We start from the raw sequence: 25,378 nt of genomic DNA, 5'->3' as shown, positions 1-25,378 counted from the left end.
CCACCTTACCGCCGTCCGCCACCTTTGACCGTAGCTGGAATTCCTCCAGCCTTCTGGCGGAATTCCGGCTACAGTCATAATTTGGTGGACAGTCGGTAGCCACGGCGACGGTATGTTGGCGGCCATCGCCATGGCGGTAGGTGGCATTTGCCACCAATGTTATAATGAGGGCAATAGTGCCTTAGTACAAGTTTGGCGGATGGTTTAGGCAGTCCGCAGAACTTTCAACAGGGAGGTTGTCACCATACTGGCTACCTACCCGCCGGGCCCATTATGAGTTTCCCGCTAGGTCGGCGGGCAGAAACCAGAATTTCCACCTGCTGGCCTAGCAGGAAACACCCTACAGCATTGTCTCTGGCTCGTAGGTTGCAGGTTGCACCAGCACCCTCACAAAACAGACAGTGAACATTGCAATGGTGGTGGCAAGAGGGACCCCTGCACTGCCCATGCCAAGTGCATAGGCAGTGCAGGGGCCCCCATGGGGCTCCCGTTGTCGGCCAAAGTTTTCATGGTAGTGGTACTACCATGAAACCTCTGGCGGAAAAGGGGGGTCGTAATCCCAAGGGCAATGATGCAAGCAGCACTGCCCTCAAGGATTAGGACCGTGCAACCACCAGACAGCCAGGATCTCTGATCTTGGCGGTGCTGGCAGTCTGACCATGAAACGGCCACCTTGGTCATAAAGTGTCGACCAGACTCATAATGACCCTCATAGTCTCTCCAGGTAAATCCATGTCACGATTCCAAACTTTGTTGTGACCCAAGGGTCATATTTACAAGCCCCTTGCACCATCTTGCATCGCCATAGTGTCATTTTGTTCTTATACTAAGGTGGAGCTAAGGTGACCTTTTCCCGAGCCAGGTTTACAAAGTAGCTCAATACTTGCATTGCGCCACTTAGTGACCCCTTGGCCATATTATTGACTGCCTCAGGCATAATGTATGCAAGGGGGGTGTTCCAATGAAGGGAGCCCTGAAAAAATGGTGCAGTGAAAGTTACAAAATTTCACTGCACCATTTGTTCAGTCATTTTTAAAATGACACACCCATAGTAGCCTATGGACCCCCCTGTGCTTTTCTGCACTAGCATCAATGTTTTTGACGCTAGTGCAGTAAAGTACGACAATAGCATCAAAAATTGGGATTAATGCGCTAACAACTGCCATGGTGCGCCATTTTATAAATACGGACCAACCATGGTATTGTTAGGTGGCGGGAGGAGGAATGCAAGAAAAGTGGTGCATCTGCATTGATGCACCACTTTCTTGTAAATCTGCCCCCAAATTCTCAGGTATGAAATAAATGAATCTATATCCATCAATTGCAAATTTATATCACAGAATCAAATATAGTGAACTATCACAGTTGTAAATTGCATTCACAGCAATGAAACATCTGCCTTTATCTTGGATTTTTGTTAATCATAGGTTTAGGATTAAGGGTTGGAACTCCATGGATCCCATGCCCACTGTAGTGCTTGATGTAAACTATAGCTCTCTGAAGAGACTCAACTTGGCTGAAACCAGAATGGGGTTGCTTGTATTCCCAGTTATAGAAGGCGTTGTCCGGCTGTTAATTTTGGTGCAGGACTTCGACTGAGTAGCAAATGACTTGTTCCTGTTTGAGATGTTGTTTTGGGCAAAAGAACAATAGACTGGAATGAGGCCGAGAGTCATTGTCAGTGATGAATGTAAATCTAAGAATTTTACCCATTACTATTTTGTTTTCCTCAGCGTGATGTCCGAGTGCAAAGGGCCCAAGATCTCTGTACCCTTGGATGAAAACTGGAACCTTCTGACGGGTGTTCCAGCTCAGATGATATCTAGCCTTACATTTATTGCTGGACTGTTCCTAATTAGTGCAGGACCAAGGCTGATTTGCATATGGCTGGGTTTTGTCAAATGTGGCGTAGTGGGCAACAGAACAAAAAAAAAGTTTGGAAGGTCACCTAGGAAAATTATCAGTGGTTGAGATTAATTAATGCATTTAATACATCAACAGTGCAATGGGTATGCCCAGAAGTAGGCCCTTCGAAAATCTGTGCCATAGATTCAAGCTGGGTCCTTATGATGAGGCCCAAACTGGCCAAAACTGGTATGGAGCTGCTTGTATTCCCATTCAGAGGACAACTAGCCTGGGATCTTGGCTAAGACTGCTCTTAGAGGAGCAGGACCAAGTCTCTTTTGCTTTAGACTGGTTCCTGTGTGCAGTAGCATGGTGGGCAAAAGATCAATCGACTGGAAAGTGGCCCTGAGTAATTAATTGCCAGTGGCTGAGAATAATTCAAGCATTCAGTCATGATGCTGTCATAATGTGAACAGCAGTTATATAGATCCTGTATATTGCCAAACTTTCTTCTGCATTGCACCCTTCTTCTTCCTGGACTGCTTGCTGTTCAGCCTGCATAAACTGCATAATTCAGAGTTTTCATATGAAATGCTCCTGGTATTATGATGCATTTTCAATATAGTATTACCTTGTTTATGAGTTGCTGAGTTATAGTTGTGGTGGAAAATAGTTTGTAAAGAGAACGTTACATAGTGTTGTTCTCCAATTAAAATAACATGTAAATAATCAGCGACCATCTTCTTTCTAGGTTTCCCTGAAAATGTTTTGATTTTATTAGAGTAATATTTAAAACATTATACTTCTGCTTGTTTATCAAATGAGTAAGTAACAAGCATTGCAAACTAAATTGGTCCTGCATTTTTATAAGTAAAGGTACTTCTCCACTGAGTGACATGTTTGCCTGGACGGTTGTGTGAATGTGATAATGGGTCATTGGTAACATGAATGGGTGTATAGGCGATGAGTATGAATGACTAAATGTATACATGATTAATGGGCAATTTGGTGCGTAGCTGGATGAAAGAATGATTGAATAAGTGAGTGCGTGGATAAGTATGAGTGCATGAATGATGCAGAAAGTTCACACACACACACACACACACACACACACAACATAACATGTATTTAATTATGAGAAACGACCATTGAATGTAATGAAGTGCGTATTTACTATTCTAACTCCACACTCACTTTGATAGTAAGGAAGTTTATAAAACAGACTAGAGCAGATATCACAGCACTTTTGGGCCCAGATTTATGGTGGCCTACCGCAATTCCAGCGTAATAATAGCGTAATTATTTTTACGCTAATGTGGCGTTGGAAGGGCAAAAACACTGCACCATATTTACAAAATGGGACAGGGCTTTCATTGCACCACTTTTTAATCCCTTGCACCACATTATCCTCTGCCAGGCATAATGTATGCAAGGGGGGCGTCCCAGTGCTCGGGGGTGTAAAAATGGCACAAAGGAATCTGTGAGATTTATTTGCGCCATAATTATTGGCATTATTTAATGCCTGCTAAGTTAAGTCGTTAAAAAGAGGCCATTATTATGTTCAGTGGGCCACTGGGTGCTTTGCAGGATTAGCGTCATATTTTATTACACTAGTCCTGCAAAGCGCTGGACTAGCCTAAAAAATTATGAAACTAGTCCATCTGACTACCGCCATGGTGCACTGGAATGTAAATACAGAGCACACATGGCGGGGTTACAGGAGCGCTAAGGGGTGAAAGAAAAGTGGTGCTGCACTAAGTGCAGCTCCACTTACCATAAATCTGGGCCTTAGATTTTTGATACACTACTTCAAAATGACCTAAACACACTATGGCAATGGGTCCTCATAATATACCGGTCCTCACAAGGATAGTGTTTGTCTACGCCTGACAGCGCTTTACCCATGCTAAAGTTTGCTTCGTTGCCTTTCTGAGCTGTGCTGTCTAATAGTCTGCACAATACATTGCCTTATGCGTGAAACGGTACCGTGGGTAGAACTAATTTGTTATGGCTATGTAATGAAGAAATGTCAATTGCGCCATCCTACAGACACATTGAACACAAGTCGAGCTTCTTGTGACTAACAGCATTTGTTTGCTTGGGATGATGGAGTTATGAGCTGCAGTGCAGGTGCAGAACCCAATTTTAGAAACATGTTTTTTTGCAGGGGTGGTTCCTATAGGGGCAAAGCGGCGGGGTGGGGGCACAACAATGTAAAGTAATTAAAAATAAAAATAAACTTATCTCCGCAGCTGCCTTGCCGCTCTTCTGGCTCCTGTTCCACATACTGCAGGCACAGGCTTCCAGCCTGCCCTGCGACCAATCCTAATGCTGCTCCCCCATGAGAGCAGCATTAGGATTGGCTGGAGTGCCCTGGCTTGGCGCTTCTAGGCAGAATGAGAGCCTCTGCCTACTCTCTCCAACCGGGCAACAGAGTGCCGAGTTGGACAAAGCCGAGTGCACATGTGTGTTTGGCCGGCCCGAGACAGCTGGCCAAACATACATGAGCACTGAGGGGAGTGTTGTGCACTCCCACTCCGTCCCTGTCATCGCCCGTGGCCCAGCACCCCTGAAATATAAAAACAATAATAAACACTGTTTATTGTCATTTTTATTTTTCATTTTGCAGCTCCTGTTCCTAGCGTGGGAGAGACACTCCTCCACCATAGAGGAGGAGCTGCACCTGCTTTTTGGAGGTCAGTATGGAAGGCGATTACATGACTAAATTCTTCCTACATCGCCGGGCAGCCATTTCTACATTTTGTAATGCATCACACTCAGTGCTTAATTTGTGCTTGTTGTTTCCGGTGCTGAGCACCGGCACTTATTTTTGAGGGCTAGGGCTTACTCTTCTGCCTCACGCATTTGCTCCGAGCATATGGGAAAGACGGATGAAGGGAAAAACGAAAAAGCATAACAAAGGGAGAAAGTAAAAAGCTGCAAGAGTGAGCTGAAGGGGAAGTGAGTGGCTTTACATGGATTGAAGAGGCCCGAGATGGCTTCAAGATTACGCTGCCTTAGTATTCCATGTTCACACATTTAATTACAGCAGCTGGTGTTTAAAAGGAGGGCTTTGGGCCTTTGGCACCTTTGTATTTACAAATTAAGCACTGATCAAACTGAACCAACACTTTGCTGATAAGGTTAACTACAAATCTGGGAATGAGAAAACAGCATCTACCAGTGCCATAATGCAAAGTGATCATTGTTAAAACGCCAGAAACTGGTGAAGGTTTCAGTCGTCAATGATGTGGCACTTGGAAGATATCACGCCAATACCCGTTCCCTGCCCTGCAAAAAACACTCAAATACACACACATACATTGCATTACAAGCAATGCTTGTTATTGAAGGGATTTTCCCATTTTCAAACATAGGATTTTTTTTTTAATTCATAGTCCTCGATTTAAGTAGATTTTGAAAAACATATGGGCCTGGAAATGGCAACTTTTTGTTCTCCATGTGTAAAATTGGTTTGCTATTTAAATCAAACCACCAATCAGGACTTGCACAACTCTTTTCTTCCAGCTGATGTCAACGAAACTCTTGGCTGCTGCCTGTGCAGCACTATAAGATCATAACAAATTATGATGGTACTGGTCGTCTTCCTTTCATAACTGCCAAAATCAGCTTTTGTACCTCATTAATTGTGATAGCTTAACCCAGGATAATTCCACCAATGCACTGCACTGCATTCTGGGATTTGCTGTTTTGCTTTTTATATTGGACATTTCTAAAAAGGCAAACCTCACTGTAAGTGTGTCACACTCACCCGCATTTACGTAAAATAATGTTTAACTAAACTTTTTTTTCGATCAAAAAAGTTTTATTATTTTTTAATGAGCAAAGAAAAAGCAAACAGAAAAAAAGTAATGTGCAGACAGTAAAAGGAAATGTGAGGCGGTATTTCAACATCCTTTACATGATAAATATGATAGACATTAAAGGTGCTTCTCCACTGAGTGACATGTTGGCGTGGACGGTTGTGTGAATGTGATAATGGGTCAGAGGTATCATGAATGGGTGCAATGGGTGATAGGTATATCAATAACTAAATGCATACATGAGTAATGGGTAACTTAGTGCATAGCTGGATGAAAGAATGGTTGAATATGTACATGTGTGGATAAATATGGGAGTGCAAGAATGATGCAGCCAGTTTACACACACACACACACACATAATCCCCCCCATGAACATATCTATAATTATGAGGACCGGCCATTGACCGTATTGAAGTGTGTATTTACTATTCAAATGCCACCTGCACTTTGATAGTAGGGAAGGATATAAAGTGGACTATGTAAATATGACTGCACTTTTAGTTTTTTTGATACACTACCATGAAATTACCTAAACACACTGCTTGGAAGGGTCCTCATTATGCACCAGTCCTCACAAGGATAGTGTTTGTCTGGGCCCAGCAGTGTTTACTCATGTATGAGATCCGATCCGGTCACAAACACACAGACAGACACACTCATTATGCTGTTTTGTGGTGCAATGCAGAACCAAGAGTCTGTTTTGTGCTCCTGAATTGCGTTCGTTTTTCAGATAGTACAGCTCAGAACCAGTAGAAACGGTTTACTTCTTTGTCTTTCTGAGCTTTGCTGAATAATGGTGGGCACATTACATTGCCTGTGTGTGACATTTTGTGTGAGTGTGACATTGTACTATGGGTAGAACCAAGCTGTTATGGCTAAGTAATGAGGAGATGTCCATTGTGACATCCTGGAGACACATTGAACACGAGTCGAACTTCTGATGATTAACAGCATTTGTTTATTTGGGACGATGGAGCTATGAGCTGCAGTGCAGGCGCCGAACCCAATTTTTGGAACATATTTATCTTTTTTTATGTTAATATGGAAGGCAATTCCATGACTAAAGTCTTCCTATACAGCCATTTGGCCGTTTCTAAATTTTGTAATGTATCAGACTGAACTGACATTTGGTTGATAAGCTTAACTACACATCTGGAAATTAGAAAATAGCATCTACCAGTGCCAGAATGCAAACGAATTGGGGAACGTGTCAGTCACCAATGGTGTGCAACTTGGAAGATATTACGCCAACCGTTCACTGCCATGCAAAAAAAATAAACTCAAACACACACACTGCATTACAAGCATTGCCTGTTATTGAAGGGATTTCCCAATCTTCAAACATAGGATTTTTTTAAATCCATAGCTTTCGACTTAAATAGATTTTGAAAAACATTTGGGCCTGGAAACTTCAAGTTTTTGTTCTTCTTGTATACACTTAGGGGCAGATTTATGAAAAGTGGTGCTGCACATAGTGCAGCGCCACTTTTCTTGCACCCCTTAAAGCCCCCCTAACACCACCATGGTGGTCTCTTCTGAAGCACCAAGAGCGGACTACGCATGGACTACATATCAGAGATTGGGACTTATCATGGTCCTATGAACAATTACACGTACCTTAAGTATTTGGAACGTTGGAAGTTACTTACTTAGGCAACAGACTAACATTGGACCACGTTTCTTGATGGTTACCTATACACATTAACATGCTCACCCAACCTTGATGGATCCTAGTACATAAGGATTATCGCTTCACACCATCAGCCTTGAAAAAGTCACTGTGTGACAAAACACGTGTTGGCTGTTTTTGTATTGGACAAACCCCTACCAGCTGTTATTGTATCTACTGTATGTACATGGACTACATGGACTGTACCATTGAAAAGGACTGTGTTTACAAATAGTTCAACATGGATGAACTAAGCTGTAAAGAACTTGCCTTGACACGGGAAAAAGAAAAGGACGTCGCTGCATTTTCATTTTGCACTAAAGATTGCGTTTTATGTATTACCATATATTCAGTGAATTACTTAACCTGCTGTATATATTTGTGATTGAGTACTGTGGTTCTTACCTAATACCACTATGGAAGTGCAATATTTAACTTACAGCGCACCATGGCGATAGTTAGGGTGACTAGCTTCATAATTTTTTTTGCTAGTCCGGCGCTTTGCAGGATTAGAGTAAAGAATTATGATGATAATCCTGCAAAGCACCCAGAGGCCCACTGTATTCAATGGAAGCCTCTTTTTAACAACTGCACTTAGCAGGCATTACAAAATGCTGGTAAAAATGGCACCACAGAATCTCATAGATTCCTTTGCGCCATTTTTACAGCTTCCCCAGCACCAGAACACCCCTCCCCCTTTGAATACATTATGACTGGTGCAGGCATAATGTGGCGTAAGGGATTACAAAGTGGTGCAAGGCATGCATTGTGCCACTTTGTAAATATGGTGCTGCATTTTTGGCCTTGCTGGGCCACATTTGTGTAAAAAAAATGACACAAATGTGGCACAAGGATGCACTAGGGGCTCTTAAATATGCCCCTTAGTTTTCTATTTGAATCGAACCACCAATCAGGACTTGTTCAACTCCTTTCTTCCAGTTGACCTTCCCTTGGCTGCTGCCTGTGCAGCAATATAAGATCACAACAAATGATGATATTGCTGGACGTCTGCCTCTCATAACTGGCAAAATCAGACTTCGTACCATCATTAAATGTGATAGATTAAGCCGGGATAGTTCCAGAAATGCATTGCATTATGTGATTTGCGGTTTCACTTTTTATATTGGATATTTTTAAAAAGACAAACCTCGCTGTAAGTTTGTCACACTCACCTACGTATACGTAAATAAATGTGTAACAAAACTTTTTTTCAGTTCAAAAAGTTTTTATTTATTATTTAATTAGCAAAGAAAAAAGAAAAAGAAAAAAAGTCACTTACAGACTGTAAAAGGAAATGAGAGGAGATATTCCAACATCCCTTACCTAATAGCACACATTATCAAAATTGCAAAGACAGTTAACATATTTTGGCCTATGCTTGTAAACCTGTAACTGTAAACAAATGTGTATCATTTGTTTCAAGAAGCAGGGTGCAGAGTATCTTGCAAAGCATAAGAGACCTTGAAACAATGGGGTTTCTGCTTTTTGAGATATGGGTTCTGGATTAGCCAGATAAGATGAGGTAACGTTTAGCAAAACATCATACCAAGTTTTTTAGCCTATCACTGCAAAGGTCTTCTTCAGATAGGACAACCAAGGAATATCTGCTACCCTTGCTAAACTTAGGCAGTTGGAAATACAAGCATGCACCAAAGAGGCCTCCGAATTTATGCATACCTTAACCAAATACAATAGGGGAGCAAGTCGCAGAGAATCCACTAATTAGGGAAGCCCAAGTTAGACGAACCCTCTGGTACCTGCAATAATCTCTTAAGAAACAGATTTTCAACTAGTTGGAAACTATCCACATTTGCTTAGCCCTATATACCTGCCCAATAAGAACCCACTGAGAAACATTTTGTTTTGTACAAATGTGTCAGTTTTGGCATGTATAGTGCTGCCAGGAATCCTAGTGCAGTACTGGAGTTCCCAACAGTTATTAGGGTCTAGTTTTGGATTTCCCCCCTAAAAGTATGGCTTTAACATCCCAGGTAAAAGAAGGTCATTGAGCTGTAAGTCATGGCTGTTACATGGGGTGAGAGTGAGACAAGATACCCAGAGCAATCATCAGGAGATTTACGGGAGAGTGAACATCATTTGCCTTATGGATCAGACCAGTAATATTTCCCCATAGAGGAGCAACATGCTTGCATTTTAGTAATGCGTTCCAGATCGCCTGGTGTTTCCTCACATCTCCAGTGTGTGTTAGATTCACTTAGGCCCATTTCGTGGAGTATGGCCAGCATCCAGTGTAGTTGATGGACAGACAAGAATCAGGTTTCTGCGAGGGACAGAGACATTTTCTCTGAGGCATGTGAGTGTAAGATGTTTTGCCAGAAAGTTTCTTTTGAGACCTCGGGGAGTGTAGGGATCTGGGGCGGACCATTTGTTTCAAAATTTGGTTATGTAGAGCTTTCCTGGTGTGTTTGGATGAGATTGTATATTTTGGTCGCTGAATGACCTGTTTTCCTGAATTTGGACAGTAATAAGGGGAGATCAGGCTGATGTAGACAATGCATTTTTTTCTAATAACGTGTTTTAGTTTCAGAAAGGCAACTTTGCCTTTAATTGGCGGTGGTGGGTTGTTGATTTGGGCTGAATCTTGGACTGTTTTGATACCTTTGTGAGCGCAGTGCTTCCAGAATGATAAAGTGTTAAGTATTTTAATGTGTCTATTGTATCAGAGCGATGATAGAGTTGACTTGCATATCTTATTCTCTAAGGGTTTTTCTAAGTATTTCAGGACTTGTGTCGTATTCTTAATTATGGGAAAGGAGTGAGCAATGTTCGGGATCTAACTGAGGTTTAACGTTAAGAGGAATTCAAGGGGTATGGAGTGTAGCAGTGGCATAACACAGCCCCCGCAGCAAAGCAGTGCGTGTGCGTCTCCGGGCTTCAGGGAGTCCCTTCAGCACAGCACCTAGCTTAAGTGAGTGAGAAGGTACATTGCATGGGGGCCCCCTCCAGTCTCGCTATGCTACTGGGGTGTAGTATTTGTGTTTCTTTTTTCAAATATTGCAGAGGCTGTCCCTGCAGAACCAACATGAGCCTTGTGCATCTAGGTAAGCAGTTTAATACTGTGCAAAGCCTGATAGGTCCAGGCCCCCTTTCTTTTTGTTTAGTTTAAGTTTTTCTATGGATATATGTGCCTTTTTATCATTCCAAATGATTTTTTTTATTAAGTTGTCAATCGATTTACGGAGGATTTTGGAAAGGGGTAAAAGGAGCATATTTATTAAAAGGTTAACAAGAAAGGCAATTAATATTTTGATGGTTTCTGTTCTCCCCCACCATAATATATGCTTGAGAGAACATCCCTGGAGAAGTTCCTTGATTTTAATAAACGTCTTCTCTTTGTTCATAGAGAGGGAATCATTTAGTTTACTTGTGAACCAGAGCGTAGATTTTTTATTGCGTTTTTTTTTGCCATTTTAGACCAGATTGTCCCAGAGCAGAAAGGGTACAGTGTACATTTTGGGAAAATACTACCATGTTTTCTTTGTTTAAGAAATATCCTTAAACCGCTCAGTATTTCGAGATCTCTAGGAGGACTTCTTGAATAGCATGTTCTGCATCCTCAATACAAATTAATACATTGTCAGCCTAGGCAGCTGTGATTTCCCTGCCTAATAGGAATGGAAAAACTTTCCTATTCGAATTGTCTATTAAGGCTTTTTAGAGAGGCTCTATCACAAGGAGAAATAGCAAGGAATATAGAGGACAGCCTTGTCTGGTTTCTTGTGTGAGGTTGGAAAGGGTGTGAGAGGTGGCTATTAACCCTGATATTAGCAACAGGTGTACTATAAAGTGCCATGGTCACTCAAATGAACTTGGGGCCCAATTTATATTTTTTTAGGGTTGCTTATAAAAAAGGCTATGAGACCTTGTCAACAGCGCTTTCTGTGTCGAAAGCCATGGAGTCCTTGGGAGAGTCTGAGTTTTTTGCCCTTTCTATGGCATGGTACAAAACCCTTATGTTGACAGCAGCAAGCCTACCTTTATGGAAACCGGTTTGAGATGGGTGGATATGCTTCCCATTTACTTTTTCAAGCCTTGGTTTAAGAATTTTTGGATACAATTTGCAGTAGACATTGATGAGTGAGGTTGATTGGTAGGTTATGACATCTAGGTGATCCTTCCCTTCTTTCGGGATAGCGACACATTAGTTGCCTTGCCCGACAGTGTCCCATCTGAGATAAATTGTTCAAAGAGAAATTTGAGTGGGTTACAGATTTGAATGGCTTCCAGAATTTTGTTTATTTCTATGGGCCTCCCTAGAAATGATCTATCTTTACCATCTGCCTAGGGAAGGTTGCAAGGCTCAAGATAGTTAAGACAATCCCCGGTAGATGTTTTTTGTGGGAGGAAAAGAAATAATGGAAGAAGTCTAGTATCTTACAAGTGGAAGTACATGTGTCACCATTTTTATTCTTAATGGCATAAATGGTTGATTTGGCGTTGGTGTATTTATAATTTTTTAGAGCTTTCCTGGCCTTGTTTTTTTAGCATGTTTTTATCCACTTTATTGATCGCCACCCACTTTTGGACTTTCTTGCTTAAGTTACTGTTGCATTCATGCTGAAGCTTATATAACGCTGAGAGTGAATCTGATTCTTCAGTATGTCAGAGTGTGTGTTCCAGCTATTTAATGTCAGATTCTAGCTTTTAAAGTTTCTCATTGTTTTTTAACTGACATTAGGCTCATGATGGATCCGCATTGGGTGGCTTTTAATGCGTCCCACCTCATTACTGGGGAGGTGTTATCAGTTTTGTTATCTATTAGGAAGTATTTTATGTCCTGTAATATCTTAAGTTTTTGTCATGGGTTCATCAGGCAAGGTGTCATTGAATTTCCATTGTTTAGTGGGCTGGTAGTTTTCTCCAGTTTCCACCTCAAGTGTAATGCAGACATGACTGGAAACAAGTATTGGCTCTATTGTGGGTAAGTTGCACAGAGAAACTAGAAATCTATTGGTTAGTATGCAGTTGATCCTTGACAGCATGTGGTGTGGTTTAGAGTAGAAGGTGAAACTCACTACTTTTGGGGTTGGGTAATCTCCAAATGTCAATTAAGTTGTCATTTTATATATATATATATATATATATATATATATATATATATATATATATATATATATTGTTTCATCTGTGTGTGGGAACCATTCCTTATAAATTTGACTTTGGAAATACTGACCAGATTGCTGTCATGTGGCAGAATTAAGACACCCCCATGAATAATTGGAAAATCCCTGGGGAGATTATGTATTGTATTGTCCAGATTTTTCCAGAATGAGATTGAGTTGTCAGTCAGGGCATAGATGGTTATGATGTGAAAGTTTTTGTTGTTTTTCTTTGCATTGAGAATTGGCCAGCATTGGAAGGTAGGAGAAGGGAAGATACACTCGGACGAGAGGAGGAAAAGGGGAAAGAGAAAACAAAAACACTAACATAATCCAAAACCTGAATAACAAAGGTACCCAAAAACTCACCCCTGGGGCAATGCCAGCATCGGTCTCTACCCTACAGTATAGTGAAGCAAATAGCTCCCTAAAATGGCGTATCCATAACAAACATTCCATTGCAGCTAATTTAAAACCTTCAAAGATAGTAGAACATTGGGCACAGGATCAAATTTATATGTTTATATCATATAGGTGAACTATACAGTGCATGGAGCATGCGCAGAGCATGTGCAGAGTTTGTATTCTCTTAACTGTTATATAAGTGAGCATCATGATGATTGTCGTGGGTAGTTGAGTAGTGCCTGAGGTGACTGAGTTTCTCTAGAAATGTTTGGTGTGGGCTGCTAAGTGCACATGATGAACTGTGTGTCCTCCCAGCAATCTCTAGGCAATGGCAAATGAGGATATGGTACAGCACACTGTATGGAATGTATAATCCTTCTAATTATGCAGTGGTGTGACAGTAGGCTTTGTCAGAGCAGTGAGTGTTAGCATGCAACATTAATAGTTAATCTTGCTCTCATTAGAGAGATCATGGTATATGATAATGTGATTATTCATGTAGTACGTGGTAGAGTATCTGAATATGAGTATTGTGATGGAGCTCAGAGATAAAAGCGTAACATTGTTCAAGAACAGAGGGTGCAGTAGGAACAATTGGATACTTACAGTAATGGTAGATGACATTTTAGAGCAAACACAGAAACCTATATTCATGGATTCCCTCATATGACCATAAGGGTGGGACACTGAGGTGTGATATTCACTTAACATGGAGGGCTCAAGACTATCCTATATTTTCCCTCATGTGTGATTCTCAATTCTGGCAAATAAAGGAGAAGTGTATAGTGATATTTCTCAGTGATTGTCTTAGGTCTTAGGGCCAAAAAGCCTTTCCTTTTCATTACAGTATCTTTTGAATAACCTTGTGCAATGTTGATTTGGCCCTATTCCATTTTACAGATTGCAGCCTCATCATTTGTGCAAGAATAGCTTCTGTGTTGGAAATTGGGATGGACTACTTATTGTACTATGCTGTTTCCCAGATGTAATTCTGTGTTCTCTTTCAATCTAAAAGTCTTTGTCAAATTTGATGACTCACACATTAAGTATGCAATTTTCTAGGAATGCAGAGCATGAGTTAGAATTTCGCTCAGAGTCTTCATGTAACCCTAAGATTCTCAAGTTCCCTCTGCAGTTCCTTTCTTCCAGCTTGCTGATTTCCCTAGTTACTGAGACAATTCTGTGACATGTTTAAAGACTGCTTTTCAAGGGATCACCTTGTGTCCTTAGATCGCTTATTCTGTTTTCGACCATGGTGATTTTAGATGTGAGAGCTCTCATGCCGTTCCTAACTGCTTTGGTGTCATTTCACATCACTTCCATGATGGATTTAGTTTCTTGAATCAGATCATGGCGTGACCTGAGACATTGGAGGATCAGGTCCATGTTGACTGCCTAGGACTTCATACGTGACTCAGGTATTGGTGGAATGGATTTAAAGAGTGTCAGGCTTGTCTAGGCTTTTTTGGAGTCTCTTGGTTATTAACCATCCTTATATTTAGAGTCAGCCAGTTCGGTTCAATTAGGGGCTTGTCATATGTGATTAGTATCCCAACATCCAAGCATCCACGTTGAGAGGTGGTTTATGTATTGCTTGCAGGTAGTATTTCATACATGAAATGCTTGTAATCTGTGTATTGCCTGAGGTGTGGGTGTGTGTACCTTGGGACTCACTTGTAGAGTATATCCTCTCTCACCTTTGGAGTATATCCCCCTCAGTTTGAGGTTGAGGTAACATTGTCAAGTTTGGTGTTTGAACGAACAGGGAAATGGATGTGCATGGAAAAATGCTCAGAGCCCCTAAAAGGTTGGAGAGTCTTGAGTGAGAGTACACCCAGTAGTAGAGAGATGGTTAGTTCCAAAAACTATTATAAACACTCCCATAAGGGAGACAAGAGTAGGGGATGTGGATTCTTTCACTGTTTGTCATTGTTTCTCTTGATATTATACTTCTGTTTTCGCATTGTTTATCTTATGTGTCATGCTTCTTTCTAGTAAGCACACATGGGTGCATACAGCTGTAGGTTAAAAGGACACTCGACCTATTGTCGATTGGAGATCCACCGATGTCACCATTTTGCCCTTGTTGCCTGAGGCTATCCTGCTACCACAGCATGTTTCGTGTTAAGCTGGGATCAGGAAAGAGACTTTCCTCCTCCTTCCCCTCCTTCTAGAGTTCCGCACCCTCCCATCAGTTGTGATGCCCCCAGAAGTAATGGTAGAGAGACTGGGGACAGCCTTCTCCACCTCCAGGTCAAGGGAGCTACCCTGGACCTGGTTTTCCTAACTATGGACGGTACCCTTGGGCTCGTTCTCCAACCTAGGGATGGTACCCTTGGGCTGGTCATGAGTTAGGGGAGCGTCCTCCCTCAAACTCTCCCTTACAGGAACTGAATCCCTAGGGCATGCATCATCCAACCTAGGGACGTTACCCTTTTGCTGGACAGGAGTCAGGGAAGTGTCTTCCCGTGAATCCCCTCTTGAGGGAACTGAATCCCTAGAGAATGCACCAGTAGAGATGCTGGTTACAGCAGTCTCTATTTTCAGATCTAGGGGGTTGCCCATGAGCTGGTTTTCCAACCTAGGGACGATACCCTTTTGCTGTACAGGAGTCAGGGGAGTGCCCTCCCTCAAACTCTCCCTTACAGGAACTGAATCCCTAGGACATGCATCTTCCAACCTAGGGACATTGCCCTTTTGCTGGACAGGAGTCAGGGAAGTGTCTTCACGTGAATCCCCTCTTGAAGGAACTGAGGCCCATATTTATACTTTTTGACGCAAAACTGCGCCAACGCAGTTTTGCGTCAAAAAAATTAGCGCCGGCTAACGCCATTCTGAAGCGCCATGCGGGCGCCGTATTTATTGAATGACGTTAGCCGGCGTTAGCCGCCGGCGCTGTCTGGTGTGCGTTAAAAAAAATGACGTACACCAGGCAGCGCCGGCGTAGGGGGAAAATGGCGTATGGGCGTCCACAAATGGTGCAAGTCAGGCTGAGGCAAAAAAATCGCCATAACCCGATTTGCGGCATTTTTTTACGACGCCCATCCCCCATTGAAATGACTCCTGTCTTAGCAAAGACAGGAGTCATGCCCCCTTGCCCAATGGCCATGCCCAGGGGACTTCTGTCCCCTGGGCATGGTAATTTGGCATAGTGGCATGTAGGGGGCCACAAATCAGGCCCCCCTATGCCACAAAAAAAAATACAAAAAAAATACCTACCTGGACTTACCTTAATGTCCATGGGGTGGGTCCCTCCAGCCTTGGGTGTCCTCCTGGGGTGGGCAAGGGTGGCAGGGGGTGTCCCTGGGGGCAGGGGAGGGCACCTCTGGGCTCATTCTGAGCCCACAGGTCCCTTAACGCCTGCCCTGACCCAGGCGCTAAAATCCGGCGCGAATGTGGGTTTTTTAGACCCGCCCACTCCCGGGCGTCATTTTTGCCCGGGAGTATAAATCCGACGCAATAGCATCGGAGTAATTTTTTTAGACGGGAACGCCTACCTTGCATATCATTAACGCAAGGAAGGTGTTCACGCAAAAAAATGACGCTAACTCCATGAACTTTGGCGCTAGACGCGTCTAACGCCAAAGTATAAATATGGAGTTAGTTTTGCGTCGAATTTGCGTCGAATAAAACGACCCAAATTCGGCGCAAACGGAGTATAAATATGCCCCTGAATCCCTAGAGAATGCATCAGTAGAGATGCTGGTTACAGCAGCCTCTATTTTCGGATCTAGGGGGTTGCCCATGATCTGGTCTTCCAACCAAGGGACAATACCCTTTTGCTTGACAGGGGTCAGGGGAGTGTCCTCCCTCAACCCCTCAAAAGGAAGCACCTGCACCCCCCTCTGCGGGGAGGTGCTGCTGGTCTGTAGTTGGGCCCACTAGCCCTGTGCTCCCTTTGACTCCTGATTGCTCCCAGGGGCAGGGTGCTGTGCCCCTGATCCCTGCACCGATCTCTCCAGCGTTTTCTTAGCGCTTTGGAAAAGCGATCTCCTCTTGAAACTGCTGGAAAATATCACTGCCACAGCCCGGGCTTTAATTTTGCCCTGAACACTCTAAAGAGTGCTTTACCTTTGCCCCAGGACACTGCCGCTGCCCGGGGCTCAAAACTTATTCCAGCGCTTTGGAAGCGCTGGATTTGTTCCCCAAAAATCAACATCGCAGCCTGGGTTGCTGGGCTCTACCCAGCTCGAGATCCGCGCTACTGCAAGTGCACCCGGGGCACGAAGGTACTTCAAATGGAGCCGGCGCGCTCCTAGCAGTGCCCCCGGGGCACGGTCTGCTCCCAGGAGCGCCCCCGGGGCACCAGACGCCTCCTCTCTCCCTGGAAGCATCCCGGCGGCCGGGACCAATTCCCAAACACTCGCGCACCACTTCAGGTGCACGCGAGTGCCTCGTCGGGCCCCCGGAGGGGTCCAAGCTCCCCCAGAAACAACCTGCAGGATGCGGGGAAGGCGTGGGAAGCGCCCCTTCTCCGGTCCCTGCCCAAGGAGCAGGGCACTCCTGAAATTTGGTAGTTTCCCTCCACATCGGCATCGGGAAGGAAGACCTCGCCGGAGGTCCCTTCCCGTTTTTCCTGACACAATTGTTGCTGGGCCACGCCCGGCCCCCACCCCACGGACAGGGTGCGAGGAGGCCGAGGCAGGCCCCCACCATGAAGGAGGCCCCCCGTTTGCGCACAGGAGCGCCGGGGGCCCTCGTGCTCAACTTTAGGCACAGGAAGTGCCTCTTCAAACAGAGAACAGGTACTCTTTAGGAAATCTAGGCTCTAGGAGCCTAATGCAGACGTACAGATGTTTGCTATTTCCAACCTGTTTACTGGTTATACATATATGTGCTAATGTTCCTTTTCTAGGCATGTCTAGCTGATATGTATTTGTATGACTTGTGGTATATTCTCTAATGTTCCTTTTAGGGGTATTTAGGAGTTGTTCATGACAAGTGCATATACCTTTTACTATACTTCCTGACTACTGCTTATGTTGCAGAATCCTGAGTACTTACGTGTTCTAATGTGACAACTGCATATTCTTGCAGAGTATTAGTAACTTGTGTAACCTTCTGACAACTGCTAAGGTAGCAGGGTATTACTTACGTGTAATGTTGTTCTAATTATGTTTTGTGCAATACAGATTATTTTTACATAGCTTAGTGTTGTGTTTACTTTGTGGTGTATGTTTTGCGTCACGTGTGTTGTGCAAACGCATTGCCTCCAGGTTAAGTCTGACTGCTCGTGCCAAGCTACCAAGAGGGTGAGCAGAGGTTATCTTGGACGTGTAACTCCCAAGCCCTGACTAGAGTGGGTAGGTTCTGCCAGGCTGAAGTGCATACCCTAGCCAACCAGAAACCCCATTTCTAACACCCGGTAAAAGTCAACATCATGTAGACAGCATATAGGCAATGCTTCTATGGATATAGTGTGGGATGTATTGTTCCCTGTGGATTTTGCTGTAGTTAGTTGGCATCAGGTGATTGACCGCAGCAGACAGGCCTGCAGCAGAGAGCAGAGGGTCCCAGCGAGTTGAGACCACGCTGCCATTGTCATTCCACTCACCAAGAGAACCCGGGGTTAGGTCTGAACTGCACATAGGCACACAAGTACAAGCTCAGAGCTTGATTCGAATGCTCAGCTTCCCCAGGGTATGGAGTCAATGCCACAAGGAAGGGACAGGTCAGCGTGGGAAGGATGTGCAGGTGCGCACTGACCTGTAGCGATGTCGCCTTGCACTCAGCGTATCCTTGCACGCCTGCTGTCACAGGTTGGGCAGACGGGTTGATTTGGGTGAGAGGCACTGTTCCTATGTATGTTAGTTCTTGTAACAGGGTCTGGGTTGGAGCCCCACAGCAATGGTATTGTTTTTGACAGCATTGTATCTGGGCACATGCTCAGGCACTCATATAGTGTATGGCAGTGACCATGAAGTGCTGAGCTTTCATGGTGGCCAGATGGAGATGAGTTCCAATCTGTGCTACTTCGGCTAACCACTGTCTAAAAATTATACTGGCCTGCTCTCTATGTGACTCCATACAGAGTGATTGCATAGAGTCAGGGCAATGAGGATGCACAAATCCTTGCTGTGTTCCTTGCTGTGTTCATGTGTCGAGACAGAGCCGTGAGCGCACGCTTCCCTCTTGCTAGAGGGCTGGCCACACCCCACATGTGTAACTAAACTTTACAGCCAAACAGCAACGGAAAAGAGTCTGGGAGGACTACAGTAGCTACTAAACATCTTGGAGAAACAAGTATGCTCCCTCTGCAGAGCTGCATTATCACTTACTACTCATTTTCATTAAGTATTTTACATTCAATTACTTTTGATCTGTTTGCTGGTTTTGATTATGAAAAATACAGCCATGTAGATGTTTCTACATCTTAGGCTCCAGTCGAAATGACCAGTCACCAGAAGCAGTTTCTCAGGGATGACTTTTAAAGATTGAACCACACTGGTATAAATCTTAGGTCAGCCTATTAACATACTGATTGCTGTTTGATCTTCGTACAAAACAGTGTAAGACTGCTTTGAGTGAAACATTTAGAACGCAGCATAATGAAAAAGGATGGTGGCATGCAGAGAAAGGTCAGGGAATTTACATTGACCCATTGATTCAGGAACGCATAATGCCATCTTCCAGCAGCCAACAAATAAATCTTTGAGTGGCGCTGTCTGGTACAAGTGGTCCGAGATCATGTGGTGAAACATAGGTCTGGGCCTGCTGCATGTCAGTGCAGTTCATGTGACAAACTGGCCCTGACAGTGAGTGGAAGCTCTTCGATTCAGCCATATTTCTGCTCACCTCTGGGCCTTAGCACTGAGCAGGTCACAGGTGCAAGGGCACTGTTGTGTGACTGCATGTGTGGGTGTGTGTGTAATACAAAAATAAGTTTACTTATTAATTTTTTTAAATAGATGCAATAATATTCCTAATTTCTTTAAAAATGCAATTTTGTATTATATAAAATTAGTTCAAAACTACTTTTAAACCAGTTATTGCAAACTAAATATAAAAAAATTTAGTGAGGGAGGTGATTTTGTTTTTAAATTGCTTAAAGATTAATATTTATAAATTAGATTTAGATTTTTTAAATTATAAAATTATTTTGTAATTCAGAGCAAATTTGTATTGTGGAATTTATGCATTGTAACCATTTTATGTTATTAGTTCTAGCATAATTTTCATTATTGTATTGGCTAGCCAGCTAAACTTCAAAACAGTCCTTTAGTTATTCATGGAGAGAGTATTTGCACTCGCGTGCCAGCCTTCCTCAGCCCATGGATCGCATCTGTGAACTCTCAAGGTCTTTGAGTAAAAAAGGTCTTAACCTAAGATGGTCTAGAAATAATATTTCTACTGAAAGCGAAATCTCTATACTAATAAATAGTTTACATTTGACCACGTAGTCTGTGCAGGCTGACGAGACACTGCTTCAGAGTTATCTAGTGTTTTTACAAGTGTAGCAATTCGCTAACTGACTAAAATTGCTTTTCTTTTCTTTTTTAGGCTTCCTTTGTGGTGCTCAGCTGTATCACACCCAAGTATATTCAGTCTGACAACTGTCACAAGGATCTCCATCTTGCTGATGCGCTGAACAAGCCAGTGATCCCTCTTCTGCTGCATTTCTTACTCTGGCCTCCAGAAGGCGCTCCTCATCACATTCCCAGGATTCTTCTCCGCTGCCCACCTATTGATCTCAGCAGTGAGAGGCTATTCCGAAGGAACATTGGCTTACTTGTAAACAAAATCAAGCATTTCATTAAATGATAATGCACTTTTGATATGCAAATATCTCTGTTTCTTTAGCTAACTGACAGATTCCTGTTACTTGGCCAACCTCACATATTATTATCTAAATAAATTTGCCAACTTTTCACATGCTGAAGTATTCTGAAAGGAAATTATGATGAAGCAGGTTTCTAAGGCAGAGATGTTTGGGTGCTATGCCTGAAACTGTACATAAATCTTACACAATCAATTTAACCTGTACACTTGTTTCCTCCATTTGTCAATATGGGATAGAAGTGGAAACAAAGATAGCACGTTCTCAACGTGAGGTCCTTATTGTACATCTCCTGATCATCATATCTTTTAAACACAAGATGTGGTTAACAAAATCAGAGAATCTAAATCTATGACTTTTGGTGCACTTTTCTTGGATTTTTCAATACCTGCCAACTTCAAAACAAACACTGTTATGTTTGCTTAGTAAGAAGACATTGCTGTGCAATATTGAGAATCATAATATTTTATTAAATGCATTTATGAAACAATTTACATGATTCATTCATCTGTGCTGATTTAGGTGTAAGATATGCATATGCGTGGAGAGTCTATTATAATGAGCTTTCGAAAGAAGTCTGATATAGCGGATGTCATGTATTTGCATGGCATTTATCATCAGCATATAAAATTATATATTCATTTTTCTAAAAGCATCCCATATGTTTTGTCAATAGGGATTTCAAATTCACATTTAACATAGAATGAGTGATGTAAAATGCGAAGTTATAAGCAGTGGATGGTGGAGAAACAAGTTATAGTTATCTCAGTACAACTGATTATTTTTTTGGGTTTTCAAACATTAGTTTTTTACCTTATGTTAATATCTAACTATAACATCACTTTAACCTTTTTTTCAGTGAATTGATCCTCGAAAACAATTAACATTAAGGGGGCAACTCATAGGAAATGGAGAATTTAGGGCCAGATGTACGAAGCATTTCTTTAGTCGCAAAGCGGCCGATTCACAGAATTGGCCCATTTGTGACTAGAAAAATGCTATTTGGGATGTACAAAGCCCAAACTGCAATTCGCAAAACAATCGCAGCTTGCAAAAGGGAGGGGGTCCCCATGGGTGTATGCATGTGAAAACATTTTTTCAGAGCAGGCGGTGGTCCTATGGATCACCGCCTGCTCTGAAAAAATGAAAAGAAAACTTTTGATTTTTATTTTCGAAGTGCATTCCGTTTTCATTTAAGGAAAATGGGCTGCATTTAAAAAAAAAAAAAAAACTGCTTTATTTAAAAGCAGTCACAGACATGGTGGTCTGCTGACACCAGCAGGGCACTATCCCAGTAAGTGCTGCCATTCCCAATGGGGTTGCAAATTGCGACCTACCTCACGAATATTCATGAAGTAGGTCATTTGCGACGCCATTGCGAATCGCAGACAGTGTAATTGACACTGTTGTACATCCGGTTTTGCGACTCGCAAATTGCGAGTCGCTAAGACTCGCAGTTTGGGAGTCGCAAAACGGGATCTTCATACATGTGGCCCTAATTGATCAAATCATCAGACGAGACCATTAAAATCATGCACAACACACAACTAGGTTTCTTCAGTTCACAACTTTGCAGATGTATTCAAATATCAAGGTTAATGCAGGAAGTAAAAGGTAATCATACTTGGAGAACTGGCAGAAATAAACTCAGAATTATCAATCCTTAACACAAAGGTCACATGTGATTAACCCTCTCTACATAAAATAAACTTCTGTTCTCTCTGTTATGAACAGAGCTAGTAAAATAGAATAATAACCTCAATAATGCCGCTCTAACATAAAAGAAAAACTTCTAGAAATGTGCAATGCTGCAAAGGAAAACATAAAAATATTTAAAGTTGATAATGTCTCAATGTCAAAGGAAATAAAACAATGTTGGCTAAGTCCTGTCCATTGCAACTGCATAAATAAGTGCTCCATTTATTTACACCATCTCAAAAGATCACTATTCTAAATATCATGATTGACCTGCCTATCTCCTTAAGAAAATGCAACTGATGCAGAACTTTGCAAAAAGATAGGCCGTCAGGGGACCCACAGTTTTCATATTTATCTAGTGCTGGTAAAACTATGAGTTTCCAAAAAAGGAGAGAAACGTGTTTAAATCACTTTGTTTGGTACAAAAAGTGGTCCATCAACCTAGTCTTTAGCTCTCCTATCCAGCTTTACGTTGTACTCTCCCACCTTAGTCTTTAGCTCTCATATCCAGCTTTACGTTGTACTGTCCCATACGTACTCAAATATCAACCTCCAAAAGTAAATCTGATAACTCTGAAAGTGAAACAAAATACAATCAGCTGCAGATCCTTTTCAGTAATTGCACATCAAAAGTGGAACCTGCTTCCTGGTGCACTCAAAGGAGAATCAGTCCAGCTGAAATTTAGGAGCAATTTGAAAATCCGGTTCTTCCCCCAGACCTAATCAAGAGAATTGATATAGCAAGTTTATGCAGGCTTATGACTTGTTTTCAGCTCTATGTTATCCCAAAGGGGTGATAAATGTGCTCTGCAAAACAAATGCACATAAACACACAAGGAACCATACTGACACTTATTCTGTTTATTCTTTATAGTCATGAGACGACAAAGGTATTGTCTTGTTCACCGATGTATCCTCCAAAATTGGGGATTGAGCATGTTCTCTTGTTGCAACACAGGGCTGACACCATGATACTTGATCGCAAAAGTTTGTCTTTAGCACACCATAAATTGCCTGGTATTATACAACATAATGATGTCCCTTTACATGAACTATATAGTGTTTAGTCTTGACTGCAAGCATGTGAAATTAGGACAGAGCCTGGAAGAAACTGCCATTAAAGTATTGAAAGAATAAAATTATTTTGGTGGATACTTGGATTACATAGTTCTCCACAGGACCGTTCTCAAATTATTGAAAATTAATGTAACTAGTTTGTCTTATATAATGTGAGGACTTACAACAGACTCACGCACTTCTCTTTGTCTATTATTTTCGAAAGGATTGAAATGAAATTTATTCCGATGCTAAGTAATTGTGCCTTGGCTTTTCGGGATCAGATGAATAAAGAATAGAACACAGACTACTGCTATGGCCTGCACTCTATTTTAGGTCTGGGTGGATCTTGCGGAGTTTCACTCCGTAGAATTCCACAAAGTTACACAAAGTCCCTACCAGATTCCATGGATTTCTATGGTTAGAAGTCAGGCATGTCACACTGTTTGTGCTGATTTGTAGTGCCAGGAGCCTGTTCCGTTCTGTAAAATCAGTGAGGACGGCACCATGCAGAATGCCTGAGGGTGCTGCTTCTTTCTGCCACTCAATTAGATTTTCTGCTTGAACAGCACATTTCTCAAAGTGAATGGTCGCAACCTGCCATGACCGCTTGTGTTGAGAAATCTTGCTCAGAAGTATACTAGTGCATGAAAATCATGCTAGGGGATGCAAATTCTTGCTTGCGCTCGCCAACTTAACATTGGTGAGCCGAGTGTGAGAAAAAAGACGGCCATGCATCGGTTGGCAGAGTTTTGCTGGAACTCCGTGCTCCAAGCGGAACATGGAGTGGGCAAAACTCTGCAAACTCCACAGACGAAGGAACATTTTTCACCCATCCTACTCTATTTTCAAACTTTCATAAGAGCATGCCACTGTAACAGTTCAGTGTGTAATAGGGAATAACATTTCCAACAGCAATTTATATAATAGGGGTCTCATTTACAAGGATTGTGCTTATCGCTGCTTTGCAGCAGCTGTGCATCAAAATCACCTGTGCGTCATGAAGACAGCTTAGGATTACATGGATGCACCATATTTATACTATGGCACAGCATGGCATAGGTGTCCAAAGGATGTATCACCCCAGCTTCTGCTTCAACAGCTTTTTCAGGCAGGAGTCAGAGGCAAGGCACTTGATAGTTTGAGATCTTTTTTGAAGGACAGATCCATTACGGTGAGCTGTGGCAACTTCAAGGCCACACCATTCCAACTTCCCTGTGGGGTCCCCCAAGGGTTGTCACTCAGTCCTACTCTATTCAATCTTTATGCTGCCCCTTTGGCGAAACTGGTCCGTTCGTTTGGCTTTCACGTGGTATCCTATGCAGACGATACTCAGTAAATCATTCCGGTTAACCAAAACTGGGATGAGGTCGCAGTCAGATTCCACAACTGAATGAGTAGGATCACTAGCTGGATGAGCCATAACTGGCTCAAAATGAACAGTGATAAGACGGAAATTCTATTCTTTGGCATGGGAGTTAGTCTTTGGAGTTCACGCTGGTGGCCCTCATCCTGCAATGACTGCCCAGTCCCAAGTTCGTCGGTCAAGAATCTAGGCATCACTTTTGACAACTCTCTCTCGTTTGAGCAACAAGTCAACCAGACGGTTGGATCTTGTAATTGGTCCATGAAAATGTTAAAGAAAATATTTGCTTTTCTCCTAGATGAGCTTAAACCAACGGTTATTTTAGCCCTGGTTATTTCCAAACTGGATTATTGTAATGCTCTCTTGCTGAACATAAGCAAGGCTGCCCTTCATAAACTTCAACATATTCAGAATGCGGCGGCCCGCCTGGTCTTGGATCTTCCTCGCACGGCTTCTGCGAGTGAGAGCCTGAAGCAGCTCCACTGGCTTTCTGTTGTAAAACAGATTCAATTCAAAGCTTTATGTCTTACTTATAAAGCTTATCACCAGGAGGGCTGCTTCTATTTAAGCTCTATCTTACAGCCCTAGCTGTTGCGCCGACAGCTGAGATCGGCACAC

General features: G+C 42.6%; 1 protein-coding gene across 1 annotated transcript in view; it reads left to right on the top strand.

Annotated features, from left to right (window-relative positions):
* LOC138273633 (uncharacterized) overlaps positions 1–21,109 on the top strand; it is a 1,227,671-nt gene extending 1,206,562 nt beyond the window's left edge. Inside the window, exon 8 of the mRNA XM_069218896.1 lies at positions 20,364–21,109. Within this exon, the coding sequence (XP_069074997.1) occupies positions 20,364–20,624 (261 nt within the window). The 3' untranslated portion in view covers positions 20,625–21,109. The remainder of the gene's footprint in view (positions 1–20,363) is intronic.
* The last annotated feature ends 4,269 nt before the right edge of the window (positions 21,110–25,378 follow it).

This window comes from Pleurodeles waltl, chromosome 2_2, assembly GCF_031143425.1.
Source record: "Pleurodeles waltl isolate 20211129_DDA chromosome 2_2, aPleWal1.hap1.20221129, whole genome shotgun sequence".
Lineage (NCBI taxonomy): Eukaryota > Metazoa > Chordata > Amphibia > Caudata > Salamandridae > Pleurodeles > Pleurodeles waltl.
The sequence above is the reverse complement of the archived record's forward strand: the minus strand, read 5'-3'. Positions and strand labels throughout refer to the sequence as shown.